The sequence below is a fragment of the Schistocerca piceifrons genome, chromosome 2 (genome assembly GCF_021461385.2).
Source record: "Schistocerca piceifrons isolate TAMUIC-IGC-003096 chromosome 2, iqSchPice1.1, whole genome shotgun sequence".
NCBI lineage: Eukaryota > Metazoa > Arthropoda > Insecta > Orthoptera > Acrididae > Schistocerca > Schistocerca piceifrons.
In genome coordinates this window covers 253,841,940-253,855,010 of record NC_060139.1, presented here as the reverse complement: position 1 = coordinate 253,855,010, position 13,071 = coordinate 253,841,940, and the positions used below count along the sequence as shown (strand labels likewise).

Below are 13,071 nucleotides of genomic sequence, written 5' to 3'. Positions count from 1 at the left end.
TTCACCGTTGACCCACAGGGTTCCATGGCTACTGTCGAGCAACTATTGCGAATTCTCCTTGAACAGCAAATGCTTCTAACAGCGGCGATTCGCGATTTCATCGCGGCGTCAAATGCGGGGCGTTTCTCGTCGTTGGCTGTACCTTCTTTTCCTCCTTGCAACGAGACGGCGGAAGACTGGTCTGATTATGAAAAACGTCTTCGACAGCACTTCTTAGCATTTCATGTCACGGACGAACAACCATGTAAGTCTCTGTTCCTTTCCTGGATTTCACCTCAAATGTATCGGTTGTTGTCGCAATTGGCTCCTTTGAAGGATCCTGCATCTTTGTACTTTGCTGAAATGTGCTCTCTTCTGTCTGTCTATTTTCAAAAGCAAACACATGTGGTAGCCTCTCGTGTTGCTTTTTATCGTTGTCAAAAACAGCCACATCAATCCAATCACACTTGGGCTGCTGAACTTCACGGCCTCAGTCGAAAGTGTCAATTTGTTACTGATGTTCACAAAGAATCCTATGCCGATTCCATGGTATGGGATGCTATTATCTGGTCGGCGCCCAACAAAGAAGTTCGGCGACATGCCCTTCAGTTGGCAAATCCGACTCTAGATGAAGTTCTCTCCATTGCGCAGTCTTTTGAAATTTCTCGTGCCGCTGCGGTGCAAATAGAGACATGGGGTGATGTCGGGGAAATACAATCTATTATTATCTCACTAAATAGCGAGATAATAACATATTATTTTCTTTAAGATATAAAAAGATCATAAGCCGGCTGGAGTGTCCATGCGGTTCTAGGCGCTACAGTCTGGAACCGAGTGACAGCTACGGTCGCAGGTTCGAATCCTGCTTCGAGCATGGATGTGTGTGATGCCCTTAGGTTAGTTAGGTTTAATTAGTTCTAAGTTCTAGGCCACTGATGACCTCAGAAGTTAAGTCGCATAGTGCTCAGAACCATTTGAACCAAAAAGATCATAGTAAACAGAAACAATATGTAACTGATAATGTAAGAGCACAGTTGGTATCCATGCATTGTTTCTCTAATAAGTTGGCAATGTGGGTTGGTTGTTTTGTGAATTAGTAAAAGAAGTCAGAGCTCGTATGGAAAGATATAGGTGTTCATTCTTTCCGCACGCTATATGAGATTGGAATAATAGAGAATCGTGAAGGTGGTTCGATGAGCCCTCTGCCAGGCACTTAAATGTGATTTGCAGAGTATCCATGTAGATGTAGATGTAGATGTATGTTCTTCAATGTATTCCATGAACAAAGAGGTCCCATGTAGTGTCTCCAAAACTAAAATTTGGGTAAATATCCCAATTCAGATCCCAACACCCATACACCACCAAAACACTCCAGTAGAGCTCTAGTCAAAGGTACAGAAGCTTCTAATCAAGCCACAAACTGCTAGCTCCATCCAGCAGTTCCTTTTAAATCGCTCTCTTCTGTTCCCTGGGATCAGCTCAGGCAGTTTGAGTGGTGTATTGTGTGGTAATTCCATAGCAGCTCAATTTCTTCTTAGTACCAATAACTGATCCCCCTGGCTCAATTCCTCCTGCCAGAAGTATTGTTAACTTATGTCATTTTGGAGTCAGTGTCTGAAGAACTATCTCCTTGGGATACAAGAGGTATAGTCCTCCAGAATGTGTAGTGGTAAGAAAAATGAAAGTGACTGGTTGTGTTAGATTAGATTAATACTAGTTCCATGGATCATGAATACGATATTTCATAATGATGTGGAACGAGTCAAATTTTCCAATACATGACGTAATTAAGTTAATTTAACAACATACTTAAGTTAATATAACAACTTTTTTATATTTTTTTATTTTTTATTTAATAATTTTTTTGTTTTTTTTTTCCTTAATTTATATCTAAAAATTCCTCTATGGAGTAAAAGGTGTTGTCATTCAGAAATTCTTTTAATTTCTTCTTAAATACTTGTTGGTTACCTGCCAGACTTTTGATACTATTTGGTAAGTGACCAAAGGCTTAAGTGGCAGTATAATTCACCCCTTTCTGTGCCAAAGTTAGATTTAATCTTGAATAGTGAAGATCATCCTTTCTGCTAGTATTGTAGTTATGTACACTGCTATTACTTTTGAATTGGGTTTGGTTGTTAATAACAAATTTCATAAGAGAGTATATATACTGAGAAGCTACTGTGAATATCCTTAGATCCTTAAATAAATGTCTGCAGGATGATCTTGGGTGGACTCCAGCTATTATTCTGATTACACGCTTTTGTGCAATAAATACTTTACTTCTCAGTGATGAATTACCTCAAAATATGATACCATATGAAAGCAATGAGTGAAAATAGGAGTAGTAAGCTAATTTACTAAGATGTTTATCACCAAAATTTGCAATGACCCTTATTGCATAAGTAGCTGAACTCAAACATTTCAGCAGATCATCAATGTGTTTCTTCCAATTTAATCTCTCATCAATGAACACACCTAAAAATTTTGAATATTCTACCTTAGCTGTATGCTTCTGATTAAGGTCTATATTTATTAATGGCGTCATACCATTCCCTGTACGGAACTGTATGTACTGTGTCTTATCAAAATTCAGTGAGAGTCCGTTTACAAGGAACCACTTAGTAATTTTCTGAAAGACAGTATTGACAATTTCATCAGTTAATTCTTGTTTGTCAGGTGTGATTACTATACTTGTATCATCAGCAAAGAGAACTAACTTTGCCTCTTCATGAATATAGAATGGCAAGTCATTAATATATAATAAGAACAACAAAGGACCCAAGACTGACCCCTGTGGAACCCCATTCTTGATAGTTCCCCAGTTTGAGGAATGTGCTGATCTTTGCATGTTACGAGAACTACTTATTTCAACTTTCTGCACTCTTCCAATTAGGTACGAATTAAACCATTTGTGCACTGTCCCACTCATGCCACAATACTTGAGCTTGTATAGCAGAATTTCATGATTTACACAATCAAAAGCCTTTGAGAGATCACAAAAAATCCCAATGGGTGGTGTTCGGTTATTCAGATCATTCAAAATTTGATTGGTGAAAGCATATATGGCGTTTTCTGTTGAAAAAGCTTTCTGGAAACCAAACTGACATTTTGTTAGTACTTCATTTTTACAGATATGTGAAGCTACTCTTGAATACATTAATTTCTCAAAAATTTTGGATAAAGCTGTTAGAAGGGAGACTGGACGGTAATTGTTGACATCAGATCTCTCCCCCTTTTTATGCAAAGGTATAACAATAGCATACTTCAGTCTATCAGGGAAAATGCCCTGTTCCAGAGAGCTATTACACAGGTGGCTGAGAATCTTACTTATCTGTTGAGAACAAGCTTTTAGTATTTTGCTGGAAATGCCATCAATTCCATGTGAGTTTTTGCTTTTAAGCAAGTTTATTATTTTCCTAATTTCAGAGGGAGAAGTGGGTGAGATTTCAATTGTACCAAATTGCATAGGTATGGCCTCTTCCATTAATTGGCCTAGCATCTTCTAATGAACACCTGGATCCTACTATATCCACAACATTTAGAAAATGATTATTAAAAATATTTTCAACTTCTGATTTTTTGTTCGTAAAGTTTTCATTCAATTTGATGGTAATTCTGTCTTCCTGTGCTCTTGGTTGACCTGTTTCTCTTTTAATAATATTCAAAATTGTTTTATTATCAGAGTTGCTGATTTCAGACATGATACACATACTTCTGGATTTTTTAATAACTTTTCTTAATATAACACAGTAGTTTTTATAATGTTTGATAGTTTCTGGGTCATTACTCTTTCTTGCTGTCATATACATTTCCCTTTTCTGGTTACAAGATATTTTTATACCCTTTGTAAGCCATGGTTTGTTACAAGGTTTCTTATGAGTATATTTAACTATTTTCTTGGGGAAGCAGTTTTCAAATGTATTTACAAAATTTTCATGAAATAAATTATATTTTAAATTGGCATCAGGTTCACGGTACACCTCATCCCAGTCTAACTGCTGTAGGCTTTCCTTGAAATTTGCAATTGTTAAGTCGTTGACTGAACGTACTCCTTTGAGGACTGTTTAGTATTGCTGAATGGAGGTATGTCATATATTGTAACTAGCTGTGCACCATGATCAGAAAGACCATTCTCAACAGGCTGAGCATTTATCTGGTTAAACTTATCTTGGTCTATAAAGAAGTTATCTATCAGTGAGCTGCTATCCTTTACCACCCGAGTAGGAAAATCAATAATGGGTGTCAAATTGAAAGAACCAAGTAATACTTCAAGGTCATTTTTCCTATTACCCTCTTTCAGAGAATCTACATTGAAGTCGCCACAAATAATAATTTGCTTCCTCCTGTCTGACAGATAGCACAACAAGGAGTCCAAATTTTTCAGAAATAGATGAAAATTTCCTGATGGGGACCTATATACAGTTACAATTATAAATGCGCCTTTATTTAATTTAAGCTCACAGGCACATGCTTCTATATGTTTCTCTACAGAAAACTTTTTTGTTTCTATACTTTTTGCACAATGATAACTTTTGACATATATGGCAACTCCTCCTATCTCCATATTATCTCTCATTACATGTGCAGAGAGCTTATATCCACTTACATTTACCTTATCCATATCAGTAACAATTTGATGCTCAGACAGGCGTAGTATATCTATTTCATCCTCAGCTTCTAAATCTTCAAACAAACCAGAAGCTCATCTATTTTATTCTTTAAACTCCCAATATTTTGATGAAATATACTTACATTATTTTTAATTATACTTTTATGAGAACCTTTCCTTATTCTAACATTTGCAGTACTCTCCTGTCTGAGTTTATCATTGTGCTTAGGCGTAGTTCTTATACCAGTGGTCACATGGTTTGAGAGAGGCAGATTATGTCAACTGGGTTGGGTGAGTTTAATTCATCAATGCAATTACCTAGGACTGAGATACAACTTGGTGGAGATAAAATTTCTGGTGATTGGTGAAAATTTATAACTGACAGCTGTGATTGGTGATCCAATATGTTAGAATTGTGCTGTTTAATTTCTTTCCTAAACTGAAGATTTGTTTCAATCCTGACCTCTCGTAGAACTTGGCATCTTTCTGTCTTACCTATCCTAAAAATGGTGCTGCTCCAACACCTGTAACCACTGGTATTTTACCATTCATCGCAGTGCCTCCCCCTCTTAAATTTCCTGCTATTACCCCAGCCAGTTTCCCCTTCCCTTCCCTGTTGAGATGTAGGCCGTGCCTGGTATAGTCCCACCTACTGAGAGAATCAACAGGAACCACACCAATATGAGCCCCCGCACCCGGCCCAAGCAGCCGTTCCAACTCCAAATTAACTCTCCCAACAGAAGAGTTCAAATGAGGCCGGTCATGGCATCTCAGGACAGATACAAATTCAACATTGGTGTGTCTCGATGCCGATGCAATCTTTACCAGGTCACACTCCATACTGTACCCAGGATCTCTGTCGATGCTGTTCCCTGGCCCTCCCACAATAACCACAGTGTCTTCCCTGGTAAATCCTTTACAGAGTGAACCTAAATCCTCTGTCACCTGATCCAGACTAGCACTTGGTTTGAAAAAATTTGTGACCTGGTATTCTGGTACTAATTCCTCCTGCAGAAGTTGGCCTACACCTCTGGCATGAGAACTGCCTAACAACAAAACTTTCTTCCTTTTCAATGACTTTCCTACATTATTTTTCAATTTCCTATTGAAAGTTTGTTGTGTCCTGTCTACACCTACCTCTGCTTGAGGCTCATCAGTTTCTAACTGAAGCAACAGGTCAAACTTATTTTTGACATTCACCACAAAACTGTCAGACTTAGTTCTAGGCCTGTTCCTTCTGTCACCTGTTGCTACTTCCCACCTCTCTTTGCCCTTCTCCCTCCTTAACCTGCCCAGATCTTCCCTAGCCTCATCTAGCTCAGCCTGAAGGGCAGCAATTTTCCCCTCCTGTTCCACTATCTTCCTATCTTTGCTGCAAATCCTACATAACCACTGATGAGCCTGATCCACTTCGCCGACACCCATGCTACTGCAGTCCCCCCAGTGAAAAAAACTACTGCATCCATCACACCAAACCCCGGAACTAACAATTCTACGGCAAGTCGGGCACTTCTCACTCATGGCAAAAATAATACTTTAGCTAGAATATATCAATTAAATTACCTAAAATAAAAAAAAAGACGTTACAAGAATTAAGCCTATTCACAAATATATATAAGCAAGTTTCTGATTTAAAATTCCACTGTTTTTCTGAGATCTGTATTAAAACAATGAAGGTATACGCTATTTATTATATATTTCACTCGATGGAATGAAAAAAGGACAATTAAACGAGATAGTTTAAGTTTGATTCTCCAAAAACGTTACGAGAATTAAGCCTATAAACAAATGTATATAAGCAAGTTTCTTATATAAAGTTACGCTGTTTTTCTGAAATCTGTTTCAAAACAATGAAGTTATACGCTATTTACGGTAGTTTACTTATTTGCTACCGAGAAACTAGTTAAATTACCCTTGAAACAAGAAACAAACACGTTTACAAAATTTAAGCCTAAGCGCGACTTCGCGAAGTTACGATCTTTTCATGTTTTCCGAAAAAATACGTAAAGAAAAGTCAAACCTTCAACGGCAAGACTAAACGATACACTAATGCACGTATTTAATTTGTTATCGGCGTTAAACTAAATTATATTCCTGTCTAAATCACTTAACTTTCTGGAAATAGTTTCTGGCGTCACTTACTCGGCGGCCATCTTTGTGTATTTCAGTTGATTATTATCCCCCACCACTAAACACTTTGTATGTGTTAGTGGCATCAATATATGAAAAATTTGGGTGATAAAACAAATAAACATGCAGTAAGTCTCCCCTGACCCACAGTTCTGGGTGACTTTCCTGAAACCTACCCCTTTTCCTAGACCTCTATAGTTCTTCTCCTTCACCCTTCTTCCTTTCCCTTGAAACCTTTTGCCTGAAGAAGGAGCCACTGGCTCCTAAAGCTTGCCATTTACAAACGTCTTTTACGTGTGTGTTGTGCCACTGCTTGGTGAGTAGATTTTTTATATATCCAGGTAAATTATTTTGTAAATAAATTACGAGACAGAACTGCTGGCAAGTGTTTTCAAATGCTTTATGTCTTTTAATGTAATCACAACACATGGAAAATTCAAATAATGGAAAATCCACAATGGAATATGACAATACTAATAAATTACGAGACAGAACTGCTGGCAAGTGTTTTCCAATGCTTTATGTCTTTTAATGTCATCACAACACATGGAAAATTCAAATAATGGAAAATACACAGTGGAATATGACAATGTTAGTAGTAGTAGTAGTAGTTTATTCATCCAGAGACAATGTACATTGCATGGATTTCGTCCAAAAATACATAGTATATATATATACACATATAGGGTTAACAATACTATACAAAATACAGATGTGCATAGTAGACTATGTAACACCAGACCACATTGAAATAGCATGTACAACTTTGATTATTTACATTGATGTATGGGAAAGACTTTTTACATGGAATACACAGTTGATATTTAGATATAACACATACAATTCTAGCACTTTTGTACATATTATTTATTTAGATCATAGCAACAGTCAGATAGAAATTACTATTGGCACAGAGTACATAAATATAATTGTTTAGTATGAAGCTATTCCAGGTATTCTTTTACACTATAATAGCAGTTGGTCATTAAAAATTTGAATACTGCTTCTTTAAATGAAGACAATTTTTTTATTTCTTTTAACTTTACCGGTGGTTTGTTATACAATCTGCTTCCTTGTATGTTTGATTGTTTCTGCGCCAAAGCCTTGTTAACTCTTTTTATATGAATGTCATTGCATTTTCTTGTGTTGTAAGTATGTAGATCCGAGTTGGATTGGAAATTGTTAATATTTCTTTTTATATTAATTACGCTTTTCTGTATATAGAGGCACGGCAGGGGTAGAATATTCAGCTGTTTAAATAATTGCTTTGAAGGAGTTAGTCTTGAACTGTTGGTAATTATTCTAACAGCTCGTTTTTGTAGAGTGAAGATGGTTTTGAGATTTTTCTTACTGTGACCCCAGAAGGTGAGGCCATAGGTAATAGCAGAATGTATATAAGCAAAGTAAACAGCTCTGCTACATTCCTTACTACATACAAAGCTAATAACACGCAAAGCAAAGCAAGCAGAGCTTAACTTATGCGAGAGATACAGGATATGGGATTTCCAGTCTAAATTTTCATCTATATGTACACCTAAGAATTTTGTGGTAGCAACTCTCACAATTTCTTTATTTTGTATTCTAAGATCTAGATCAGAGTGTGACTTTGCTTTCCTGTAATGGATATAATTAGTTTTAGAGATATTTATGATTACTTTGTTCACTTCAAACCAATTTTGCGAATATTCTATAACTCTGGTTGCAGATGTTGGCAATACCTGGTTTATGTCAGTTACTACAATGTTTGTGTCATCCACGAACAGGGTTATATAAGTACCATTTACCGGAATCTTGATATCATTTATGTAAAGAAGAAATAGGAGAGGTCCTAGAACACTCCCCTGCGGTATCCGAATTGGCACAGTCTGAATATCTGATCTGTAAACAATACTTTGGTTTTAACTGTTTGTTGTTGCAAATTCTACTACCTGTTTCCTATTATGGAGATATGACTGAAACCACTTTTTAGCTACTCCTCGTATACCGACATATTCTAATTTGTCTAGCAGGATATCATGTTGGACAGTATCAAATGCCTTTGGGAGGTCCAAATTTATTCCTATTGTACTGTTGTTCTTATCTAGCCCCGTTACAATATTTTCAGTGAATTGGGTGATGGCTGACTCTGTAGTCATTCCTTTGTGAAATCCGTGTTGGTTTACAGACAATAGATTGAATTTCTGGAGGTAATTTGTAATTCTGTTTTTCATGACTGTCTCTATTACTTTTGAAAATACCGATAATAAAGCTATTGGTCTATAGTTTCCCACTTCATGTATATTGCCCTTTTTATACAATGGTTTTACTTTTGCAATTTTTAATCGTTGTGGAAAGACACCTTCTGAAAATGATATGTTTATGATGTGTGAGAGTGGGTCTGATATAACACTAGCACATCTCATCATGACTGAGCAAGGTATCTCGTCAATCCCTGAGGACATTTTATTCTTCATTGTTTTTATTATTCGATTAACTTCCAGAATGAGATTTTCACTCTGCAGCGGAGTGTGCGCTGATATGAAACTTCCTGGCAGATTAAAACTGTGTGCCCGACCGAGACTCGAACTCGGGACCTTTGCCTTTCACGGGCAAGTACTCTACCATCTGAGTTACCAAAGCACAACTCACGCCCGGTACTCACAGCTTTACTTCTGCCAGTACCTCGTCTCCTACCTTCCAAACTTTACAGAAGCTCTCCTGCGAAACTTGCAGAACAAGCACTCCTGAAAGAAAGGATAATGCGGAGACATGGCTTAGCCACAGCCTGGGGGATGTTTCCAGAATGAGATTTTCACTCTGCAGTGGAGTGTGCGCTGATATGAAAGTTCCTGGCAGATTAAAACTGTGTGCCCGACTGAGACTCGAAGTCGGGACCTTTGCCTTTCGCGGGCAAGTGCTCCACCATCTGAGCTACCGAAGCACGACTCACACCCGGTACTCACAGCTTTACTTCTGCCAGTATCTCGTCTCCTACCTTCCAAACTTTACAGAAGCTCTCCTGCAAAACTTGCAGAACTAGCACTCCTGAAAGAAAAGATAATCTCATTCTGGAAACATCCCCCAAGCTGTGGCTAAGCCATGTCTCCGCATTATCCTTTCTTTCAGGAGTGCTAGTTCTGCAAGTTTTGCAGGAGAGCTTCTGTAAAGTCTGGAAGGTAGGAGACGAGATACTGGCAGAAGTAAAGCTGTGAGTACCGGAGGTGAGTTGTGCTTCGGTAGCTCAGATGGTAGAGCACTTGCCCACGAAACGCAAAGGTCCCGAGTTGGAGTCTCGGTCAGGCACACAGTTTTAATCTGCCAGGAAGTTTCAACTTCCAATTTGTTCATGGGAGGTAGCAATAATGAATTAACACTTTGTTTTTCTGGGATTGATGTTCTACTAATCTTAGAACAATTTTTACTCAGATTGATTGGACTATTTATGAAGTAGTCATTAATGTAACTTGCTAAAGTAAGATTTCTGACTAGCACACCTTGATCATCTTTTAAAACATAGTCATCCGGATTTCTAACATTTTTGCTTGGGCCTATTTCTTTTTTTACTACATTCCATATAGCTTTCGATTTGTTTGCTGACCCAGCAATTACACTGTCATTGTGCATTGTCTTGGCTTTTTTGATCACCTTCCTGTAAATTTTCTTGTATGTCTTAACATAATCTGTGAAGTGTACATCTTTGTTATCTTTTTTGAGCTGACTGATATGTTTTAGTGTTTGACTAGATACTCTAATAGCAGATGTTATCCACTGGCTTGTGTTCCTAGGCATGACATTGATCTTTGTGAGCTTTTTTGGGAAACACATCTCAAATAGGGACTACGAAAAGCATAGTTGCTAGTGCAGATGCCGAGTCACAGACAGGCACAACAAAAAGACTATCAGAAAGTAAGCTTTAGACCAACAGGCCATCTTCAGAAATAGACAACATACACACATACACTCAAGCAAATGCAACTCACACACACATGACCACAGTCTCTGGGTGTTGAGCAGAGTGTGAAAAGTGTAATACTACCAATAAATGCATAGAAAAGTAAAAATGGTACAGTCTCTAGCTTTCAGAACAAACAGTTCCTTCCAAAAGTAGATCAGAGGGAGAGGTCAGGGAAGCATAAAAATGAAGCATAGATTACCCACACACCAGTATGAGAGACACCCACCACTAATGATGACAAATAAGGTGAAGGTGAAGGGGAAAATTTTGGGGAGAGTACTGTAGGTCCAATTCTCTCTTGTGCCTCACTTTCCCTTGTATTTCCCTATGTGCCTGTTAGCAGTACTGTGTGTTTCATCTACAGAAGGTAAGTAGTGGCCAGCAGTTTTGTCTCATAATTCATTAGTCACTAATAAGATGTGATACTTGTTGCTCGTAAATGTTCATACCTGATTTTTATTATTTTTTTTTATTTTTTTTTTTTATTTTTTTTTTTATTTTATTTTTTTCCTAATCTGAGATTTCATTGTAGTTTGATTTGTCAGTATACACGAAACAAAGAATAGATTTCATATTACAAAGGGTCACCTGTTTAATTTGTTGCAGAAATCCAACATCAGAGAAGAATGACCTGATTAACATTGACTGGCAGCCACTAAACCTTTCAAGCCCAGCATACCTGGAGATAGGCTCAGACCTGATGATGAAACAAGGCTTTTACTACAAAGACAGGATGCAGCTGTGGGACAGATTGTTCCCACTCTATCAAAATACCACCTCTGGCACCACAAAAGAAACAGGACTAACAGTGCAACAAGTTCTTTTAGTTTTAGTTCTTTGCTGTTTCATTAAATAGCTCACTTCCTTAAATCTGCAGCAAGCCGTACAATACAGTTCTCTTGAAAGTGGATTGTTAATTAGATGTTTTACATTTTTAAATGATGTTTGAGAAAGTTCATGCTGTCTTCTCTGTCAGACTGTAACAGTAACTGTAGAAAATCTCAGATAATTTGTGAAGTTTTATAAGTACTGATACTAAATGGAAGGAAGTCCAGTTTGAAAGCATGTCATACTAATTTTGGTAGTGAGAAATTGTGATGTTTGTTGCTACATTAAGAGAGCACTTACTGTGTGGTGACACAAGGGGAAGCAGCATTGAATGTATTGTCTTGAAATGACCATAAAAACTGAAATTGTGTGCCAACTGCAAGGTGACACTGTACATGTGTGTATGATCTGCAGTAATAAAATGGTGATTAGACTGTTAAAAATGTGTCTCTCATTAGAAATTATTTCAGCACACATTTCTTTCAGAATTCAGTGTAGTTTTCTATTAAATTTAGAAAATAAATAATAGCTAAGAGCTAAACTGTGAAGATGGCCTGCAACTTTTATATGATACTTATAATGAGCAAAAAATATGTCAGGATGAGGTTTGTACTTTTTTTAATTGGTTTCATTTATCTAATGTCTTTACATTGTCAGTTTCTATATACCTAGTGTAACCACTGACTTACTATCAGTTACACTCTTAATTTGTTTTATCATTTTTTGTTAAGTTAACTTAATTGCCACCTATTTCTGGACACTGACTCTGGGTAGAAGTGTGCAGAAGTTGCAGGGAGTTCAGAGCATCTGACATTTCTTTAATTTCTGTTTTCATTGCCCTGCGGCAAGCTAGTTGACTTGTTATGATTACATTCAAGTATTAATATGTATGTGGAACAGGACAAATTTGAATATTCTGTATTTTTCTTGATGAATCTAGTCTCTCAATATTGATAGATCTATTATACAGTGCTTGAAATTAAATATTTGTGACTATTTTTTTTCAGTAGAATCAATTTCTTCACAATTTTTCTACATTCAATGCTCATAATTTTTAAGAAGAATATCAGAGGACTCCAGGAGAGTGTCTGTGATGGTGAAGCCAAAGAAAAAGAATCAGTGCCCACTGCTTATATTAAAGAAAAAAGAAAATGTTGTGAAACAGGCTTGTTGATTTTGTGAACATTATATGCAAAAGTAACAGGCAGTATAAACAGTAAGCTATCATAAATGAGTTTACTGTTACCATTTAGTTATAGCTAAATGTAATAAATTTACTGAATATAAAATTCTGAAAATTAATGTGTCATTCTGCAGGTTTTCTTTTTTCTTTCTGTGTATATTACAATGTTCCCTACACATTACCTTGATCTTCAGGTAAAAGACTGTAGTTCCATTGAGGCTCTTAGGACATCAGAGGACCTGATTTTTCACATTAACTGTATTTGCACTCATTCTAGGAAGATTTTTATTCTGTCACTGTCTCAGACTGTTGCACTAACTAGATTGTGGTTTGTAAGAACCCTTTTGTTTTTATACATCTTAGGCCTGTACCCAAAACCTTTGCCACTTTCCATTATCTCACTTGTAT

At 37.0% G+C, this 13,071-nt stretch overlaps 1 protein-coding gene across 1 annotated transcript in view; it reads left to right on the top strand.

Annotated features, from left to right (window-relative positions):
• LOC124776291 (esterase E4-like) overlaps positions 1 to 12,782 on the top strand; it is a 148,305-nt gene extending 135,523 nt beyond the window's left edge. Inside the window, exon 10 of the mRNA XM_047251198.1 lies at positions 11,259 to 12,782. Within this exon, the coding sequence (XP_047107154.1) occupies positions 11,259 to 11,508 (250 nt within the window). The 3' untranslated portion in view covers positions 11,509 to 12,782. The remainder of the gene's footprint in view (positions 1 to 11,258) is intronic.
• Positions 12,783 to 13,071: the final 289 nt, after the last annotated feature.